Raw genomic sequence first — 21,433 nt, 5'->3', positions numbered from 1 at the left:
TACATGTAGTAATTATTGTCTTGTACTTATTGTCTCGGGCCGTCAGGCTGTCAACCACTATTTACTACTAAGCCAATATCTGGCATTGCTCATGCAGTAACTAACCCAAAGCTATGCACTCGTGGTCGGGAGGTTTACTGCACTGTACATAATACATAGTAATCACAGTTGAACCTTCTTCATGGTAATCGAATAATTATTATCTTTCAATATTTCTATTTTTCTCCTCTCAGGCTGTTGGAGTCAGTCCACTATTGGTTCAACACACGCAGTCACCTTGCCATAATGGACAATCTCTCACACAGTTGCCTAGCAACCCTACGAGACCACTTTACACAGCTACACAAATCTGACACCCCTGAACCGCCCCACCCACTTCTTCACCTCTCTGTTACCATGGAGACGCAGTCCTCGCTGGCGATACAACTATTTCAAGTACCAAAAAAAACAAATCAAATACCAACGGGAATGACGTTGAAAGAAATCACTCGTCACATGACTTTGATAAACATTTTCATTTCCGGCCTGAGATGCCACACCCTTTTCCAAACATCAAAGGAAGTGGGTGGAGCCAGCAAGAGAATCTTAAGCAGTGTTGACATACTGGGACGCGTGAACCTACAAACCCTACAAACATCAATTTGTTGCCTTGTTCCGAAATCCGACACAAATAAAACTTTGTTGACCCTCTCCCCCGGTCAAAGCCAGCTGTCATTTGAGCTCTCACCTGCGAAGGACCTCACTGTGTGCACACTACTGGAGGCTGGTCTCAAGGACAGTGGATTAACATTCGTAGCAAAACTACTCAGCTCTGAAGTACACGAAGATGCCATATTGGAATGGAGTCATGTGCATCAGTATAGTAACATGAGCAGCGTGTCACCGAGTCATGCCGTGGAATCAAAAAACAATCATTTTATGGTGGATGTTATGTTGCCGAGGGTTTGGTCACAAGTTGCCTCTACCCACATGGGAATTGCTGGCCCTGTTACTGGAGGGTTGGACTTGCTTGTACTGTACGAGGCGTTGGAAGCGTGGCGGGTACATGTCGGGGGCGTACCCTCATTGGTTGGAACGTTATTCAGTGATAAAGCATCTCGTGATAGAAGAGTCTTGCTTACAATCATTGCAAATGCTGCTAGAAATTCGATGCTGTCTCAACGATATTTCAATCCCGTTCATTCCGATATTACGCTTGCTCTCAGACGATGTGTTTTGTTCGCTTGCCTGCAGCAACTTTGGCAGACTATCCCTGCATTTACGGAAAATTTCGTACCACAAGACAAAAAAGAACCACTCGAGCGTGAACTAGTGGCTACTCTACTGGCCATCTCTGCTCGTCTGTACTCACAGCACGAAGAGGACGACCACAAGTGCCTGTCATGTGACCCACCCATCCAAGATGGCCGCTCTGAAACAGGAAGTGTTGGCTACATGAGTATTAGCCCCTCTCCGTCAGAACTGGCTATTCCCAATACTATGGCCGCTGATTTCTTCGATCTAAGAGACATTGATTACGAACCAGTTTTCATGAGAAGTACCCAACCTTCCCTTCTGGCTCTGAGGGAGGCCATGTTGCCTTTGTTGACCGAGGCTGGTTTGAAAGTGACCCCTCAACTACGCCCAGTGTGTCACAATAAGGATCTGTTCTTAGGGGAAGTGGGTGTGGCTTTGAAGGAGATCAGCGTGTTTGTTACGTCACCCTCACACCTCAACACTTCTCACACTCGTCACATAGACACCCCCGTACTCATCACAAAGCACATCGATGTACGAAGCTCAATGAAGTACACTACAGAGACCACACCCTCCGAGCCACACCTCTTACTGTTACCTAGCAACACGGCAGCAAAAGACGTCCCGAGTGCCAAAATCAATTTGTCATCAAACTGCATTATAAGTGTTGAGGGGATTTCCGTAACAGTGACCACACCCCTATTGAAACTTGGACGTCACATGATGGAAACAGCTCGCTATCGAAGTTATGTGACCAGATTGATGGAAATATCCAAAGAGGACAATCTAGCAACTCCTTGTCCAGAAACTAATCGTCCACGACAACCATTTGAATTACTCGACGAAAGCGCTGTTTTTAGTTCGAGAATTACTACCTTTACTAAGATGGTTGCGTCCATTGTCGACAGTCAAGAGGTCAAAGATGAATATCCACACAATGTGTCATCGCCCCTGGTTACCGTACAGAGCCCATCAACCTCGAAACTTCCGTCTCCCCAGGAAGAGCCAACGAGACAATTGCTCCGCCCACAATCACCCTCCTCCTCCATTACGTCCGACGATATTGCCATAGCGATGGAGAATCCCACGTACACTGAGGCACTATCGGACACTGTTGGTTCTGACACACCGGACAGTTTACGTGCAACTAGGGATAACTCTCTGAAAGTGCTCGACCTCAAAAACTCTGCTTCTATTATGACCCCCAAGGTCTCCGCTGCTAAAGACCCCACCTCCTCTGTGGTACGATGCCTCTCGTTTCCCTCCTCACAAGTGTTATTTAGCGTGTATGGACTTTTACGAATCAAAGCTTTCGAGGCGGGTGTTCAGATTGAAACGACACGAGCGAGTGTACTGGTGGAGGGTGTGAGTGGGTGTGTCGATGTGAGAAAGGCTACTAAAGAGTTGGAGGAGCTGTATTTGTCAGCAGCGGCCACTATTCAAAAGAGCTCTCTTGTTTTGAGTGATCGAGGTCTGCCAGAATCGGAGGTTTTGTCGTTTAAAGCACAACCGGTTTACGTCTCTGCTGGGATGTGTGGGTGTGTGTGTGGAGGGATGGAGTTACCGACTTATCGATGCCTTGTGAAGGTGCGTGGGGTGGAGCTTAGCGTGCCCCAATCACCAGTGATCATCCATCGACGCTATCAAGCTCTCATGCCTTCTTTCACGGCCATCTATCAAGACGTGTTTGCCAAGAGTGAGAATACTCAACCAGAAACACCCTCGGCCCCAGTCGTGAATATGGCCGACGTCAAACTGCCCCCAAAACTTCCTCAGGGGTTTGTGCATTTCAGTGTAGACGAGACATCCATCGTTCTCTCCCCCCTCCCCTCTCTCACTGTCACATACACCGTGAGTTGAATATTGTTGTGTGCTATATACATTGTACATGTACATGTATAAGATAGTGCTATGTGTTGACTGTTGTACAGAGGTGGCCTTGCTCAGGGTTGTTTTGTACACAAACTGTTCATTTGGGACCTAGGTGTCTGGCTTTTAAAATCACAGTTGGGATATATGTTCAGTAAGATTGCATTAAAGTAGCTGTCCTATTGGTTCTGAGTTCTGAAACGATTTATTCTTTATATACGTAGCAATTGCATTCTACTCTGTGAGTTTCCATTATAATGCTGTCATGTGATTCTATTCCGTCTCAGGTGACTCCAGTAGTGGTCCAAGTAGAGACCACGGACGTGATCCAGTTTGAGTTGAGTGTGGGTGATCACATGGTCCGTTTCTCCCCCCGAGGGCCCCACAAAGATGACCTCACTCTGCGCTCCCTCCCACACCTCAGCCTGAGGGGGACGGTGCAGGGGTCAAGACGTACCATGATCCCCAGTGTACGTCTCAAGCTATCTGTGAAGCAGGTGGTGATTGATATCACTACGGACGTGCTCAACCAATTGCTCGTGCTACAGAACAGCTTTATTAAGGTACTGTACGCCACAGGGATACTAGTGTGTATGTGGGTGTGGGGTGTGTGTGTGGGTGGGTGGGTGTACCGTACACGTACAATGTAGTATGACTGCAGAGTACAGTTACAATGTACATTTAATAATGCAGTGTGCCTGTGAGAGACTTCATTGTGTAGTGTGCCTGTGAGAGACTTCATTGTGTAGTGTGCCTGTGAGAGACTTCATTGTGTAGTGTGCCTGTGAGAGACTTCATTGTGTAGTGTGCCTGTGAGAGACTTCATTGTGTAGTGTGCCTATGAGAGACTTCATTGTGTAGTGTGCCTATGAGAGACTTCATTGTGTAGTGTGCCTATGAGAGACTTCATTGTGTAGTGTGCCTGTGAGAGACTTCATTGTGTAGTGTGCCTGTGAGAGACTTCATTGTGTAGTGTGCCTGTGAGAGACTTCATTGTGTAGTGTGCCTATGAGAGACTTCATTGTGTAGTGTGCCTGTGAGAGACTTCATTGTGTAGTGTGCCTGTGAGAGACTTCATTGTGTAGTGTGCCTATGAGAGACTTCATTGTGTAGTGTGCCTGTGAGAGACTTCATTGTGTAGTGTGCCTGTGAGAGACTTCATTGTGTAGTGTGCCTGTGAGAGACTTCATTGTGTAGTGTGCCTGTGAGAGACTTCATTGTGCAGTGTGCCTGTGAGAGACTTCATTGTGCAGTGTGCCTGTGAGAGACTTCATTGTGTAGTGCTTGCAATATAATGTCACCAAGAATAGAGAAGCATCACTAATAAATTATTTAATGATTGTATGCCGGTACATTTATCTTAGTCTAAGATTACGTACATTGACACTGATGCATGTACACTCTCCCCCTTCAGGAAGTGAATGACCTCATCCAACTGTTCAGTCACCTTGACGACTCGATACCTCAGACGCGACCAATCAAACCAGAGCAAGAGGAGGGTCCCGAGGTGCTATCATTCCTTGAGTCCTGTCATCTCTCCCTCTCTGGGATAATAGTGACCATCTCCACCCCACTCTCCACCGCCATCAGGTTCTCCACTGGCAAGATTGAGATGAATCTTGTCAATGCCTCGGCTAACAACAGCTCAGCCACTCTACAAAGAGACTCCATGACCAGGTGAAGAATAAAGAAATTTCACTCTTAGACTACTGTACGTATGTGTTGTGTACAATTTTGGAGGTGTATCTCTTCAGCTTTAACTGTATTGTCGTCATTTGAAAGTTTTTTCTGGTATTCCTCTCCTCCCTCCCCACACACACACACACATTCACGCACACCCACACACCCACCTACACATCACACACACACACCCACACACATTCACACACACACAACATTCACACACACACACACACACACATTCACACACACCCTCACACACACACACACACACACACACACACACACACACACACACACACCCTCACACACACACACACACAACACACACAGGAGCCGGTTCAATGTGATGGGGCGAGTGGACATTGATGTCAACGCAGCCCTAGGCATCCTCCAGGACCAGCCAGATGATGAGCTGCTGGAGCTGGCCTACTTCAAGATGAGAGTGTCACTTCGTAACACAGTGCAGAACCTCGCTGGGAAGAGGGAGAAAGGGGAGGTGCCTGACTCGCCCGTTGTCGTGGATACCTTCGCTATCTCTATTCTCAATCCTCACCTCTATGTTCAGTCATCAGCTTTTGAGCAAGGTGGGAGGGGGTCGCTAGTGATGTGTGTGGAGGGGGTCGCTAGTGGTGTGTGTGGAGGGGGTCACTAGTGGTGTGTGTGGAGGGGCATATGAAGTATCAAGTATCAACCACAGTTTGTTTCTCTGTTCATTACTTTTATTTGTATAATTATATGCAGGTATTCTATTTTGGCTCAACTGTAATAGTGTGTACAACTACTGGCAGAATGAGAGGAAGCAACTCAATGCTGAGGTGAGCATGTGACTGTCATGTGATAATATAATTTCGATTTTAATTTATGGTTTATTCTACTATTAACTCATGCTTCGATCAGCATATTAGTACATGCTTGTATCATGTGACCCCCCCCTCTCCCTCTCAGGTGCAAGCGGCCACAGAGGCCTTCATAGAGAGGATACAGCATAGACCCACTCAATTGCAGACTCCCTCTATTGACTTCTCTAAACCACGACTCGTGAAGCTGACTGTCTCGGATGTGGGCGTGTGCATGCCTCTCACACCTACGGTTAGACCACACCCACATATAATCCTCCATGCTGTACTGTGTCCCGTGATTAAGCGTTAAGAACTGCATATGCTCATGCATCATTAGCTCCTTGACCTATATATCTATTTTGAACGTCGGGCCATAAGGCTGTAGGCTTACATTTTGTTATATGTAAATTTTACCGCTCTCCCCTACACAGTCTAGCACTCCCCACTCCACCCCTCACACACACACAGTCTAGCACCCCCCACTCCACCAAGTCCCAATCATTTCCCGCTCTAGTCATCACGATTAAAGAGATGCAGTTCCAACTTAACCTCAGTCACAAGATAGCTAGCACCGGAAATTTCGAAACATTTTGCATCCGTTTTGCCGATCAGTTTTATCTCCGTCACAAGACTTGGACTTTGGACCCTCGCAAACACAAGTTTGCCAACTGTGGATCCATTAATCACGGGACCTTCCGACTGTGCATTGCTAATCAGAAGAGGGTGTCAGAGACGGACCCTCAAGGTATGTACAGTGGAGAGGGTGCTCGATATGTAGTTGTCTCAGTAGCTCTAATCTTATATGTACCACTACACACTAACAAGTGAGCACTTTGCTAAACTCAGTAAGTACATACTTGTCTCTAAGCAACATGCTTTCAATTCATCCTTAGGCCATCTACAGACACTGTGCACTGGTGCATGTATGTATAGCTACTATGCACCCTAACCCAGTAGATGTAGTGTAGGCTTTTATCTCTACACTGTATACCCCCCACCATGCAGTGTCTGTGGGGGAGAAGTTGCTGTGGGCCTTCCAATGGGACATGTCCGGTATCGATGTCAACGCTAACACTGACATTGGTCGTCACACCTCCGCCATTGTGCGAACCATCACCATGATAGGAACTGACCGCGATGGATCCAAGATCTCCAAGGTAACCTATAGCTATATACTCTGAACCGTTTGTACAATTTCCACTAACTTTATTAAAAACTGAAACTACCGTTAATGGCGCATCTAAAGTTAGCTTTTATTATTAGATGACTGAGTATAAGATGCAAAAATTGAGTGGACTTGATTCGTTAGATTTAGGCGCCCAATAAATAGGTGGAATAGACAAGTCCCCTCGGTCTATGTATATAATTATTTATGGGATTTTACTAAGTTGCCATCTACATGCACTGTCCTGAAACATTACACTTTTTTTCTCGCAGACCCAATCTTCCACTGGAATCTCGTCCAGCCATCGGGTGCTACGAAGACCGGTATCAGTCGCTGGACTACCTCACCATCGTCGCTCCAAGTCTGTGGTTCATCGCCATGAAGACAATTACATAGTAACATTGGAGGAGGAGTTGGCGAAGCAAACACGCAAACTACAGAATCTCAAGACACAGGGAGTATCACCGGAAATGCTTCAGTCGGAGAAAGAAGCTCTTAAACTTCTACAAGACGATCTTGCTAGAGCAATGAGACGAACTTTTCGTCCAGCCAATAGAAGCATGTCTCGTTGGTTCACGCCCCGCCCCCAGGAAACAGGGGAAGTCCCCAGTGGAGGGTCCGTGGGACGTAGGATATCACAGGTTGTCAGAAAACAACTCTTCAGCCACCAAGGTCAGTACATTTAGTAGTTCAGTGGATGTTCAAGCTTGTGGCTGCTTCTGGCAGTGCAGCTTTGGCTACCAAATGCTTATAGCGCTCTAATGTGAGGCTATTTAATAGTAAGGAACAGCAAAACTACCCTTTTGCAAATCAAGAAAATGTGGTTTTTAAAAGCCTGTAAAAATTGTAGTCTCATTACAACCATTAAGCAGTTAATTACACGCTGGAATACACAGACATATACACATACATGTACAGGGACACAGTCCTGCAGATTTACCCCGAGGCAGTATTGCTGAGCTTGCACAAGCATTCGTTGAAATCTTCTGTTCTAATACCTACATGTATCTTCATTAATTCTATAGAGTCCTCTGACCTCCGCGACACCACCCCCTCACCCACTCATATGAGAAGACGGATAAAATCCATGCCAGGTCACAAACGATTCAAATCCGATGTCACTGGGTTGAAATATATTGGCTCTTCGCCAACCCCCCACGATGACGATACCTTTGACCTCTCTGATACGGAAGAAGTGGGTGTGGTCAACAAAGAAGATGAGGGGTTCACTCTGCCCACTATTGATGTAGAGGTTGACGTGACGATTAACGTGGACTATGGTGCTGTGAGACTACGAACAGAGGAAAGGTGGGCACACACACACACACATACACACACACACACACACACACACACACACACACACACACACACACACACACACACTCACACACACACACACACACACACACACACACACACACACATACATTAGGTAACGTACAGTATATGCAAATAAGGGGTTCAGTGAAATCAGGTCACCCTCTATAATAAAGTCTTCATATAGCATATGTTAGCAGGCCACCTATCGGTCTTCTTGGTTGTACTGATTTTTTTCTCCATATATACATGTATAAGTAATAAGTAAAGTCACAGCCTAAAGTATTAACAGTTGCGTACATGTGAGTATATATACATGCTGTGATATCATTCTTTCTCTCCCATGCCCCCCCCACACACCCACCCACACACACACACACACCCACACAGCCAATCGATGGAGCGTAAGATGTCCCTACCCACCATCTCTGGCATGCACAGTCCCTACACTCCACACAGTCGACTGCGTGGCAATCCCTCGGAGAGCTATAATAACCCATCGATTGTGGAATCAGTCATCTTGATCCCAGCACTCACCGTCAAAGCTCATTACCAGTCCATTGTCGGAAGGTCCTATTCCAATGCTCCCATTCCAAAATCTCCATCACACTCTCCACCCGCCAACCTCTTATCTGATCATCTTCTACCCGTCAAAAAGGGGGTGCTCTCAATATCAGCCGTCATAGCCTCCCTCCCGGAGCCAATCAGATTGTCTCCCAGCCTGTTAGAGTTTATCGAACAAGTGGCTCGTCCAACGATTGCTGCCACCATTATTTCCGGCTCCTCTGCCAGTAGCACTGAGAGTGAAGACGAATCTGACCCCATCCCCTCTAGCGATAACTGGCCCCTCTCGTTCCCGGTGGACGTCACTCTAGCGTTCCAAATACAACCGTCCACGATGCACCTGACCTGCCAACCACAGTCTCTGGTGGAGTGTGTCATTCAGAGCCCAGACGTCAATTTCGTTATTTCTTTCTCTCTATTCACTCCTCAACACCATGAGAGTGATAAGACCACCACCTCCCCTGTGGGGTCAGGGTCCGGCATGCGAGGACAGTCACACAAGATCCTCATGTTCAACAACCTGTATATAACCGGATGTCTCACGACCTTTGCACTGCAGCTGTTTGCTCCGCCAATGTCTGGTCATAAGAGTAAGCTGGGTCTTGAGAAGAAGGAAGCACTGAGCCTCACTCTTGGTCAGGCTCTCATCCACTTCAGTCGGAGGAGTGTTCTCTCCCCCCACCTGAGTAACACTGCTCGGAGTGTCGATGATTACGTGCCCAGCAGTAAACTACAGGTGTCAGGTGAGTTTGAGTATTTGTGGTTGCCTTGGCACTTACATGTAGTTTCTTTGGCATTATTATATGGTGACTTTTATATACGTACGTACATAGAGGTTTGTTTTATAGGTACACATACATATGCACAGATACAAATGTACACTGTTCAAAACACCATCCAATGTGTGCCTGATAATAATTGTGTAAAAGAAATATTTTCTGTCCCCATTTATACTGTTACACTATTAACTCCTCCTCCCCCCCATGTAGTTGTCATGGACATAGCAAGTGTAGTGGGAGGTTATGACATGAGGAGACTCAATGACATCACAGCTTTCAGACGCTACTGGTATCGTACTTCTCTAGTAGAGTCTCTCTTTATCGGCACTAAGAAGAAGTCTCACGAAGAAGTGGGTGGGGCTAGCATCGAGATCCCATCCACTCCGGGTGGAGAGGTGAAGGAACCTAGTGCCGTGGTGGACCTCAACGATACTCTGTCAGCTGTGATTGTGGTAGCTGCCAACGTGGATGATCTGAGAGTGTCCACCAACGTGGCCCAGGTCATGGGCAATACTGAGTGAGTTGACTTTGTGGGACTACCTCCCCCGCCATCCTCTGTGCTCATATATACTGAGTTAGGACTTGGTTGAGTCCTAATTCCGATCTCCTTATTTTTTGGAGTCCACGTTCACAGGTTTCCTCTCTTAGTCTAAGCTACATGTAGTTTTTATTCACAATTAAAGTCTAGAGCTTTCGTTTTCAGAGTTACTCGTTGTAGCTACTACATGTACAATTGTGCACTTATAGATTGCAGGTTACAGAAAATTACTAATACTAATATGCAACCTGAAAAATCACAACTTTTCTTCACCCTCTTTACAGTCTCCTAGTGACCCAGTTCCGCTGTGAAGCCCACTGTGACGTACAGCACAACGAGTTGGTACTACTCGAGATGGATGGGAAACTAGAAAAAGGGGAACTCGATGCGAGGGGCGGAGTCATTGCCGGAAATATCCTCATGATCGGGGCTCAGGCTCGTGGTGAGTCAGAGTATACAAGTGTCTGATTGTGTACCTTCAGATACAAATCGAAATTGTATGCATGGCAGTGTACATGTATTGCAGATGCAGTTCATCATCCCCCCCCCCCACACACACACACACACCTACACACCCACACACACCTAACCCACACCCACACACACCTAACCCACACACACACACACACACACACACACACACACGCACACACACACAGTGACCACCCAGAGTGTGTCTGGTAGTGTCCCCGTGCACAAGGGCTCCGCCTCCCTTGAGCTTGTAGAGGGGCGTGTCGACTACATGAGCTCCTGTAGCCTCCTGGCGCGCACCAACGGACTCAACCTCGAGCTCTCTGACTCGTGGGAGGGGCTACATTTGGACCCAACGGGGAAATCCTCTGAATTTGCAAGTGTGCAGATCCTGGCCCACTTCTCGTGGGACAAACTACAGCTGTCAATTCATCGCTCAACCACGAAGAGTCTGTTCAATATGGTGCAGAAAATGTACGAGTTTGTCATGCAACAGAAACGACGCAGTGAGCGCACCATTAGCCTGATGTTGCCGGCAGGGTCAGCTGCCTCAAAAGCTCTGCACGCCTATAGGGAAGAGCAGAAGAGAATGGCTAAAGAGGAGGAGGCTAGAGATAAAGGTGGGTGGGGCTAAAGAGGAGGAGGCTAGAGATAAAGGTGGGTGGGGCTAAAGAGGAGGAGGCTAGAGATAAAGGTGGGTGGGGCTAAAGAGAAGGGGGCTAGAGATAAAGGTGAATGGGGCTAAAGGGGAGGAGGCTAGAGATAAAGGTGGGTGTGGCTAAAGGGGAGGAGGCTAGAGATAAACGTGTATGGTTAATAGGAACTGTACGTTCTGAATAGAAAGTAGCGTCAGTTCAGCCTTTGTCCTCCAGTTGGCTAGTTTCACTTACATATATACATTAAAAGCTGTTGCTTCAGAGTTTTGTGTCTCTAGTTTTAGTGGCCCTTGTCTGTGAATCCAAAATACGTACATTGTAATGTGTATTAATTGCCCTCTCCCCTCAGGCTACATGAGACACCACTGGCTGTGGGCAATGCGTGTGGGGAGTGTGGAGCTAATGAAGACCATGGGACTACACACACCAGCCGGAGGTCTTCATACCGTCTCCCTCGGAGCAAAGATGTCCGTCTCCGGTGACAACTTTTGCCTTGTCTGTTTCCACGGCCCTTCCTTCAGAGAGACGGAATGGGCAGTGTTCAATATTGACACCATTAGTGCAAGCTTCTCCACACAGGCTATCCCTGGACTGAGTAAAGGGCAGCTGGCAGAACTGACAGAGTCAGGGTCAGGTGTTCTACCCACCAAACAAGTGAGAACATGTCAACAAATTGTCCATCTATCTCTAGGCCACACCCCCTGGGACGAGACCGAGAAATTGGACGAATTGGCGGCTATATATCGAGTATCGGCTGGTCACACACGCCCACCCTCCATTGTGGGTACTTCAACACAAAATTGGCTCAACTACGCCTGCATTGACGCCCAGCTACACCCTGACAGCTATAGCGGGGATACCTCAACCTTGATTCGACTTAGCAAGAAACTCAACGTTCAATCCATACTGCTTGTGCCTGCCTTTGAGATGGAGTTAGTGACTGACCATTTCTGGCCACAAAGAACTCGTCTGTCGGCCAAAGAGCCACAATTCTCACCACTTGTCGAGTGTAGTCTTACATCAAAATTTGCGAGGGGTGTGTCCGTTGCCACGAATGTAGATCATTATCTGTTCCTACACGACCTAGTGAAGGCGTACCTCGAGTATCTGGAGAAACACAAGACACCTCAAACCCTGGACACAGGTATGTATGATGTGTCATTACATGCAATATACGATATACTGTACTTGATGAATGTACGTAGACTGGCCTCTATTCCTACTATAATTATATAGCGCATGTTGGTACCTAATTTGGAAATGTCTAGGAGCTATAGTTAAATGAGTATCAGTGCTGAATGTATAGACAGGTCTGTGCTTACATTTTCGTAGAAAGCTCCCATTTAAGAACCTTTCTGGCATCTACAACCAGCCTCTGCATAATAATTATGTTAATTCAGAGACAGTTTCTTAGTGCATACTTATGTGGGCCTTATTCACATTAGTGATTATTATCTCCCCCCCCCCATCCCTCTCAGATCCTGAATCCACAGACACCGCCCCCACATCACCTCCGAAGTCGACACCAGTGCTCCGCAACTTTGAGTGTGTGTGCTGGGAGTTAGACCCTCACCTCTGTCTCCTATCCAGTGCTGGTACGGGACAATTCAACCCTCACATCAGTTGGTTACTAGAGAGGCTGGGGTTCAAGCACGCACAAACCACCATCCCCAAGTGGATACAGCGAGTTGCCATGGACCCTCTAGACATGGTGGTTGCTAACGCTATGGAACTGTTAATTAAAATCACTGCTACTAAGAAACTTCAGCAAAAATCCAGAGCCTCATCTCCACCATCCCATTAGCTGAACCAATTTCAAACATTTTTTTATCATTAAAACACAATTTTTGCACATAATAATTATAATTGTTCATGTCATCAATTCAAAATGCTGTATAATAACAAGAGTTCATAGTGCACTCTTGATAAATGTGATGAAATGAAAGTATCGTGGAATGAATGAAATGTTAGTGTCTGTGTTGGTCATTCTTTAGTCTCAGTTTCTTGACAAATTGCACTTCTGAACGATTACCAATCCCCAGGCTGAATAGAAGGAAGACAATTAATTAAACCATTGGTTATAATAATGTTAGTACTAGTAAGGTAGCAGATTCATGCAGCCAGGCACATCTATTAGGAATAAGAAATTTACCTGACTAATTTAGCCTTTCTGTTGCTAAGCAATGTCTGCCCAGTGGACAATGCATACCTCCTCCACACAGACCTCCTGTAAAAGAGTATGATAATATAAATCACAGTAGCCATCCCTGAAACATAAAGAAAGGCTAGTTACGATAATTACATAGAGGCCAGGCCAAATCAACAGTCTGAATACAAAACAACCACTCAACAATTAAAGGAAAAACTATGTTCCCCAAAATGTGTCCACTCAATAAGGGGATTCTACAGAATCAGCTACAGCCATGCATACCAACTAATGGGTGTGGTCCTGCCGGCCAGTGACAGCTGCTTCATCACCGACCTCTGTACAGTACGCATGAGGTCACCCACGGTTGCACCTTGGAGCACTATTACAGCTGGAATATAACATCACATTCATTAACACACAGCTAGTTGTGCGTTGTCTAGTTGGTCTTATAATTATCACAAACATAATTCTAAGAACGACATACACGCAAATGCACATTGCAAAGTATGCACTGACTCACACACTCACACTCACTTGGATAATTCATGGTTGGTTACATCTTACATGGACTATATACACACATTCATACGCTTACAAAGTACTTGATCATCAAACCGCCTCACATGCACAGTGATGGCCCTTCCTTGCTCCAGGGAGAGCTGTGAGGCCACCTCGTCATGAGTGGCCGTGGGGGAGATGTCACTGAGGAAGGGGTCAGCTAACAGGTCACACAATAGTCTCTTAGCTTGCTCCACAACAACTTTATGAGAGCTTCTTTCAATGGACTCCATCCCAGCAAAATGCTATTATTGTGACAGGTCAGGGTTCAATGGGAAAGCTGAATCAGCAATAATTATATCTCACCCACCATCCCCACCCCCTTTATCCAGTATTGTCTCTTCTCAATCAATATCAATTTATGCCTTGGCTAAAACAATGACAAAAACACATAATTTGAGATAATTATAATGCAACAACGTAAAAAAAACAACTCCAATTTAGTAGATGAACAAAACTATCTATCTAGTGCAGTTCTACTGTAGTTCATTCAACAGTTGTCGAGCGGTTGGTCGATTGTCTCTCTCTCTATCGATACAGCGACTGATGATGTCAGAGAACTGACGGTCTTGGATGGTGAGGAATAAGCTCTCGCGTTCTTCCTGGCTCGGAAACTGGCCAGAACATATCTCGATCAGGAGCACCCCCAGACTGAACATGTCCATCTTGGTTGACTGGAGGGACGGGTTACCGGCCTCAGGGGCAGCGTATACAGGACTCCCTGGATTGACAGTGTTCAACATTCGCAGGGTGTTCACTGAGCCGTAGTCTGTGACCTTTGCACTCCAGCGGCCATTGGGTATAGGGTTGAGGAGGACGTTTGCACTGCTGATGTCACGATGGATCACTGGGTCTGGCTGCATGAGGTGGAGATAGTTGAGGGCTTGACAGACCTGCACAGAGATGGAGAGGATGTGTTCACGTGAGATACGACCTCCCTCCAGCACCCTCCTCAGACTGGTGACCATGAGCTCTGTCAGGATGATCATCTCCCCCTCCAGCGTGGCTCCTATGAACTGGACCAGGTGTGGGTGTCGCAGACGAGCCGCCATGTTCATCTCACGAATAAACATGCGTCGATAATAAACAGAAGTGAGCTGCTCGTACAGTGTCTTGGCTGCCACCTCGATTCCTCGGAACTTGGCCACTTTGACGACCCCCCATCCTCCCCCACCGAGCTGTCTCTCTGTCATTGTGATCTCCTCGCGATGGACCACCCACTGAGTCTCCAGACCCTCTGCTCGCTCCTCTGCCAGCTGGGCTCTCCTGTCGGACCTTTGGAGGCCTTCTTGAAGTCGTTCAATTTCAGCAATCAGTTCCAAGTTTATCCTCTCAGCGTCATGATCTTTCGTAGTCAATTCTCGATTCTTCTCTTGCAACTGTAGTTGGTGGCGACGTTGAGTGTCGTGCTCTCTCTGCTCTGCTGCTCGTAACTGTTGTTCCAGAGCCCTCACCCGGTCTTGAGAGGAGTGGTCGCTGGTCTCACTGACTGATGAGGCACGAGCAGTTGCTTGTTTGATCCTCTTCTCACTCAGTCGCTGGGCGGAGCCTCTAGTGTCGTTGTGGGCCACATTCACGAGAGCCCACTTCCCAGCCGAGGGTCCAGCAACAGACGCTGAGGGTCCAGTCAACTCTGTAGGAAGGAACAAATGTAATTATGCATACACAATTATTGTCATAATGTTCGTGTAGGATTGCTAACCCACGACAAAATGAAGCCCTCGAAAATGTTGCTCTATACAGTAGATAGTTGTCAGATTAAGTAGCTGTAGCTGCTCACCAAATCTCAGTATGGTGGTCTCAGCAATGGGATCTCCTAGCAGCTCCCGAGAGCCTCCAAACACGAGGACCTCAGTGAGTCCTGGTCCCAGACTGGTGGCAGTGATGGAGTGGAGGAGACGTGGTGTCATTGACGCAGGTGTCACCTGGAGGTACAAAATGTAAATAAGGCAATGACTGCTGATATGCATTATAGGTGGTACAAAGTACATGTGTAGCATACACCCACGCAATAAGTCAGAGACACATAAAAATATTGTTTACATGTTAAAACTTAGTCTCAGGCTGAAACATAAACCACCATCCTCACCTCTGTCCACTTGACAGTGTCAGCATAAAGTGTCCACATGTCCCCCAGTGTCTTGTCACTACTCCGTCCTCCGTACACCAGTAGTTGAGGGTGGTCCTGGTCATAGTTGAGACAACAGGCAGCATGGACTGACCTCCCCACTGGCCATGGCTCTCCTTGTACTGGCTTCACCTTAGTGACCTCCTACACACAGTGAACACACATCATTAACCCGAGGCGCACCGCGGCGCCACGGGTTATAGTAGTCAGTCTGTCTGTCTGTCTGTCTGTCTGTCTGTCTGTCTGTGTATTCTGAGTCTACTCACCTGGATGCGATAGCACTGTGTTTGTACCATGGATAGCCTCAACACAACAAGGTAGTAGTTTTAAATTTAACAGATTTTGATGTTAAAGCTTCGTTGTCGAATAAAAGCGAGCAAAAGCTAAAAATCTTGAACTTACACGTTGGCAGCTAGCTATTACTACACACGGCCTTTATTCGAGGCACCCTACGTATTTACAGTTGAAGTGATCCCGTAACAGGAACAATGGAAAAGGGTCGCTAAATAGAAAGCTATAATTGTGTCTGGCTTGCTGTCTCTGTAGCACACTACCTACTCCATACACTACCTACTCCATACTTCTCTGAGACTCCAAGCTTCTTTGCTGTGATCCACAGTGCATATAACTATATACCGTATAGCTGGTAATTTTCGTGGGGCAAAATATTCGTGGTTTTCGTGGTTGGAGGTCTGACCACGAATATTTTACCCACGAATGAAGCGACCTTGCCTACCTTTACCTACAATCCAAGCAGCAACCACGAAAATATTATCCACGAAATGTCTCAATATTGCTGAACCACGAATATTTTGTCCCCCAAAAATTACCCGCTATACGGTATGTACCACTAAAAACTCAACATCTGTTTTCTTGCTCCTGAGGCTGAGTTGCTGTGCATGCTAGACAGCTCAGTCATACATCATAATTATCACTCTTCTGGTTTCTTAATCATGTCACCAGCCCGCCGAGGGTTTGCACTTTAGTGCTCTAGTTAAGCTGTGTATGAATATTTCACTAACTTACCATGTCCCTCAAATTAAATAGGTAGACGTCATTGACTCTACCATCACGACCAGATTGGCGCCCTCCAAAGAGGACTGCCCTGTGCTGGTCCACCATGGTGAAGGTGAAGCCAGTACAGGGAGGAGGTCTCTCGCCTATGAGCTCAGGAGACGACCAGACACCTGGAGAAGTTAGGGTCAATAGAATAACAAAAGGATAGTAGTAAACCAGGAGGGATAGCATTACCATTTTCAACATTGAAGAAGTGAAACTCATTTGTCCATCCACGTCCATCAGTGTGTCTGGTGAATGTTGATCCTGGTTGTGTGGTGCCCTCAATACCGTATCCTCCAATGCAGCACAGAGTTCTTTCATTCACCCGGACAAGTTCACATAAAGCCTTTTTCATAGGCTGACTACCAGAGGTTTGAACTTTGGTCCACTGGAGAGTATCCAGATCAAGCTTGCTCATGTCATTGAAGTAGGAAGACCCATCATGACCACCAAAGGTGTACAGGCAACGACCTACACAAACAGAGCAACCACCATACTCTCCAGGGGGTAGAGGTCCAGTGGTGGGCAAGAGGCTCCACAGCTCAGTGCTTGGATCATACACAGCAATGATGTTAGACCCTCGTCTTGGACCAAGCCCCCTCCAATAGTAATGGCGTCCATCAGTTGCAGTAGAGAATGTATCGTAACGAGGTGATGGTTCAATGGGACTCGGAGCATCCATTACCTGCAATAGTGAGGAAACAGACATTGTGTACTGAGAATCTACTCAACACTAATAAACTAGACAGAGTGTGTGCATGAGAGACACACACACTGACAGTGACAGAATGGATATGATATGGATTGTGCTATATAATGCCTATATAAGGCCACTACACTGCTCGAAGTGATACTCTGGTTTCTGGTCCACCGCCCGCATCATATCAGTCTATATTCATAGCTATCTGGATTTCTATCTCATTATTTATTTATTTATTTATTTATTTTTGACAAAGTAATCTCATTATTTCTACTACGCATGCGCAGAATGGTCCATGTGGTACAAAACATTTGCAAAATAATGAGGTGAGGTGAAATTGATAATGACAAGAGCCGCCCGCATGCAATTAGAAAAACTTCAGGACCAGAAACCCAGGGGCGTAGCCAGACTTTTGAGACAGGGGTTTCTGCAGAAAAATCAGCGCCGCGAAATTTTTGTGACCACACCCACTTCCGGTACCACACCCTCTTGATTGGGGCACACCTACTGTTATTGACTATTGTTCATGACTTTTTTACATGTTTGTGAGAAGCTAGCTAGCTATAGACGTAACATACTAGGCATGCAGGTGCCAATTGTGTATTGCTAGTCTAGCTGAGCAACAATTAAATGTCATTTACCTGAGAGGTTTCATGTGGCTGAGATTGTTCTAAACTTGTACACTTCCTGAATAAAGTTGTGCTTAGAGCTGAGTCTGAGAATACTGGAGCATTCAGGATTGATACTAGATCTAGAACTTAAGTCTTGGTCTTCTTTGTTTGAGGTAGCTAGCTAGCTGAGACTAACTAGCTGAGACAAAGCCAAATTGAAACGCTTCACAATGCTGCTCTGATTATTGATTTGCAGCCACGTGTGAAAAGATGGGCAGGGCTGCATGATTTCAATTATAGGGAGCCCTGCCCAATTTTCTCAGCAGCTCCTGATCCTGGGGGGGTTTCTGGGCAACCAGGAAACAATGGTAGCTACGCCCCTGGAAACCAGAGTATCACTTGGATCATGGAGTGACCTAAATTAATTCTTATGTTTCATTCTACATCTACATTGATAATTCTACTTACATAATGGGTAGCTTGGTGGACATAGCTTGAAAAGACCAGCACAGCATAGAACTATAGATCTAGAACAGAGCTAGAGCTAGAGAACATGAGACACGTGAGAACTGAACTGGTTAATATTTAGAGCTCACCCAGCCCCGCCCCTTTTGCGGTCAACCAGTTTATAGTTGAAAGCTAGGCGTGGTCTCCATTAAGGCCATGTGCTGAGTTGTAAATTACAGAGCTAGAGGAAGATCTTGCAAGCATGAGTGGTAAATAGGACAGTGCACTCACCGTCTTCTCTCCAGATGGTCACCTGTTTCAAGTGGAGTATGCACAAGAGGCAGTCAAGAAAGGCTCCACTGCATGCTGTAAGCACATAACCATGTATATTAAAGCACCCACCCCGGCCCCACACACACACACACACATGTTTTCATATGTATATGCATGATAGCGCACTCCTTTGTCCAATCGTTACGGCTGATTGTTCAACTATTTTAGTATTTTAAGTCTTGTTTTCTGGATTAATTTTTGACCAAATTGTTATTTCAAGAGCCGTGTATTTGTCCAGTTGGCAGTGAGGGGTGAGGATACAGTTGTGCTGGCTGTGGAGAAGAGAGCTGTTGCCAAGCTTCAAGATGCTCATACAGTGCGTAAGATCTGTGTCCTTGACGACCATGTGGCGTTGGCCTTTGCTGGTCTCACTGCTGATGCTCGAGTGCTAGTGAACAAGGCGAGGGTAGAGTGTCAGAGCCATATACTCAACGTGGAGGACCCAGTCACTGTCGAGTACATCACTAGACACATTGCTACTACTTGCCAGGTATGGATAATGGCTACCTGGGTGAGATTTGTCAGATTTTGGTTGAGTATTAGCTTGCTGTATATTGACTACTCTATTAGGCACCACTAACTACGCTTCAGAGACTATGTACATAAAACAACTGATTTATAGTTATGATGCTGTAATGATGGCGAAATGTCCAAGTAGCTTTTGGAATGGCGCCTTAAAATTGGGTGAATACAGTACAAAGCATTCTCGTTACTTACGTTACTGGTAAGCACTAAGTTAAAGTTATATTCTTAGTAGTTGAACTTTGGTTAAGTCTTTGTTCTCCAGTTATGGCTAGTTTCACTTACATGTACATAAAAAGCTGCTGCCCCAGAATCTTGCATCTCTACTTTTAGTGGCATAGTCTTCTGTGAAAGCCCTTTTCTGTGAATCCTTATGATGTGTATTAATTGCCCCCTCCCCTCAGGCTACATGAGACACCACTGGCTGTGGGCAATGCGTGTGGGGAGTGTGGAGACCATGGGACTACACACACCAGCCGGAGGTCTTCATACCGTCTCCCTCGGAGCAAAGATGTCCGTCTCTGGTGACAACTTTTGCCTCGTCTGTTTCCACGGCCCTTCCTTCAGAGAGACGGAATGGGCAGTATTCAATATTGACACCATTAGTGCCAGCTTCTCCACACAGGCTATCCCCGGACTGAGTAAAGGACAGCTGGCAGAACTGACTGAGTCAGGGTCAGGTGTTCTACCCACCAAACAAGTGAGAACATGTCAGCAAATTGTCCACCTCTCGCTAGGCCACAGCCCCTGGGACGAGACCGAGAAACTGGACAAATTGGCGGCCATATATCGAGTATCAGCTGGTCACATGCGCCTGCCCTCCATTGTGGGTACTTCAACACAAAATTGGCTCAACTACGCCTGCATTGACGCCCAGCTACACCCTGACAGCTATAGCAGGGATACCTCAACTTTGATTCGACTTAGCAAGAAACTCAACGTTCAATCCATACTGCTTGTGCCTGCCTTTGGGATGGAGTTAGTGACTGACCATTTCTGGCCACAAAGAACTCGTCTGTCAGGCAAGGAGCCACAATTCTCACCACTTGTCGAGTGTAGTCTCACATCAAAATTTGCGAGGGGTGTGTCCGTTGCCACGAATGTAGATCATTATCTGTTCCTACACGACCTAGTGAAGACGTACCTTGAGTATCTGGAGAAACACAAAACACCTCAAACCCTGGACACGGGTATGTATGACATGTAATACGACACAGTACGTGATGATAGCTAGTACTTATAGTGCTGAGAAAGCTCCAATTTAAGAACCCAGCTCTACCACCAGCCTCTGTTGTTGCTTTACAGCATTTATATTCAGAGACTTAGTGCATAATTATGTCGACCTTATTCACATTATTCTCTCTTTCCCCCCCTCCCTCCCTTTCAGATCCCGAATCCACAGACACCGCCCCCACATCACCTCCGAAGTCGACACCAGTGCTCCGCAACTTTGAGTGTGTGTGCTGGGAGTTGGACCCTCACCTCTGTCTCCTATCCAGTGCTGGTACGGGACAATTCAACCCTCACATCAGTTGGTTACTAGAGAGGTTGGGATTCAAGCACGCACAAACCACCATCCCCAAGTGGATACAGCGAGTTGCCATGGACCCTCTAGACATGGTGGTTGCTAACGCTATGGAACTGTTAATTAAAATCACTGCTACTAAGAAACTTCAGCAAATATCCAGAGCCTCATCTCCACCATCCCATTAGCTGAACCAATTTCAATTCGTTAAATTAATAACACAATTTTTGCACTTAATTGTTCATGTCATCAATTCAAATTAAATGCTGTATATATAACAT

The 21,433-nt window shown here is 46.3% G+C and overlaps 5 protein-coding genes across 8 annotated transcripts in view; 3 read left to right on the top strand and 2 right to left on the bottom strand.

Moving 5' to 3' along the window:
* Positions 1-19,569, top strand: part of LOC135340909 (bridge-like lipid transfer protein family member 1) — a 29,050-nt gene extending 9,481 nt beyond the window's left edge. Inside the window, exons 19-34 of one of the 2 annotated variants that reach the window (XM_064537329.1) lie at positions 234-3,087; positions 3,393-3,668; positions 4,520-4,782; positions 5,119-5,372; positions 5,530-5,603; positions 5,734-5,877; positions 6,096-6,372; positions 6,633-6,784; positions 7,065-7,464; positions 7,818-8,100; positions 8,503-9,419; positions 9,666-9,972; positions 10,278-10,435; positions 10,653-11,084; positions 11,470-12,264; positions 19,431-19,569. In XM_064537329.1, coding sequence (XP_064393399.1) covers positions 234-3,087; positions 3,393-3,668; positions 4,520-4,782; positions 5,119-5,372; positions 5,530-5,603; positions 5,734-5,877; positions 6,096-6,372; positions 6,633-6,784; positions 7,065-7,464; positions 7,818-8,100; positions 8,503-9,419; positions 9,666-9,972; positions 10,278-10,435; positions 10,653-11,084; positions 11,470-12,264; positions 19,431-19,444 — 7,600 coding nt within the window. In that variant the 3' untranslated portion in view covers positions 19,445-19,569. Of the gene's footprint in view, positions 1-233; positions 3,088-3,392; positions 3,669-4,519; positions 4,783-5,118; positions 5,373-5,529; positions 5,604-5,733; positions 5,878-6,095; positions 6,373-6,632; positions 6,785-7,064; positions 7,465-7,817; positions 8,101-8,502; positions 9,420-9,665; positions 9,973-10,277; positions 10,436-10,652; positions 11,085-11,469; positions 12,265-12,598; positions 13,152-19,430 lie in introns of those variants that run through there. The other variant, XM_064537327.1, reaches the window with a different exon arrangement.
* Positions 12,930-14,091, bottom strand: LOC135340930 (U11/U12 small nuclear ribonucleoprotein 25 kDa protein-like). The gene is made up of 4 exons (XM_064537352.1): positions 13,865-14,091; positions 13,552-13,657; positions 13,273-13,347; positions 12,930-13,163 (listed from the first exon to the last, which is right to left on the bottom strand). Exons 1-4 carry the CDS (start codon positions 14,058-14,060, stop codon positions 13,088-13,090), a joined length of 453 nt encoding a protein of 150 aa, XP_064393422.1. The 5' UTR covers positions 14,061-14,091; the 3' UTR covers positions 12,930-13,087.
* On the bottom strand, positions 14,162-18,928 carry LOC135340916 (uncharacterized). 2 transcript variants are annotated; one of them, XM_064537338.1, is made up of 6 exons: positions 18,794-18,928; positions 17,207-17,699; positions 16,982-17,142; positions 15,917-16,099; positions 15,608-15,752; positions 14,162-15,460 (listed from the first exon to the last, which is right to left on the bottom strand). In XM_064537338.1, exons 2-6 carry the CDS (start codon positions 17,694-17,696, stop codon positions 14,304-14,306), a joined length of 2,136 nt encoding a protein of 711 aa, XP_064393408.1. In that variant the 5' UTR covers positions 17,697-17,699; positions 18,794-18,928; the 3' UTR covers positions 14,162-14,303. The 2 variants fall into 2 exon arrangements, with proteins under 2 accessions (XP_064393408.1, XP_064393407.1); XM_064537337.1 differs by lacking the exon at positions 18,794-18,928 and having other exon boundaries at positions 17,207-17,979.
* Positions 18,933-20,109, top strand: LOC135340934 (proteasome subunit alpha type-7-like). Its single transcript, XM_064537360.1, has 4 exons — positions 18,933-19,140; positions 19,344-19,595; positions 19,676-19,829; positions 20,032-20,109. The coding sequence occupies exons 1-3, from the start codon at positions 19,078-19,080 to the stop codon at positions 19,709-19,711; spliced, it is 351 nt and encodes a 116-aa protein (XP_064393430.1). The 5' UTR covers positions 18,933-19,077; the 3' UTR covers positions 19,712-19,829; positions 20,032-20,109.
* On the top strand, positions 19,836-21,363 carry LOC135340923 (bridge-like lipid transfer protein family member 1). Of its 2 annotated transcripts, none has more exons than XM_064537346.1 (2): positions 19,836-20,817; positions 21,030-21,363. In XM_064537346.1, the coding sequence occupies exons 1-2, from the start codon at positions 20,001-20,003 to the stop codon at positions 21,338-21,340; spliced, it is 1,128 nt and encodes a 375-aa protein (XP_064393416.1). In that variant the 5' UTR covers positions 19,836-20,000; the 3' UTR covers positions 21,341-21,363. The 2 variants fall into 2 exon arrangements, with proteins under 2 accessions (XP_064393416.1, XP_064393415.1); XM_064537345.1 differs by having other exon boundaries at positions 21,015-21,363.
* Positions 21,364-21,433: the final 70 nt, after the last annotated feature.

Source organism: Halichondria panicea, chromosome 9 (genome assembly GCF_963675165.1).
Source record: "Halichondria panicea chromosome 9, odHalPani1.1, whole genome shotgun sequence".
Taxonomy (NCBI): Eukaryota; Metazoa; Porifera; class Demospongiae; order Suberitida; family Halichondriidae; genus Halichondria; species Halichondria panicea.
This window is presented reverse-complemented; position numbering and strand designations above follow the sequence as displayed.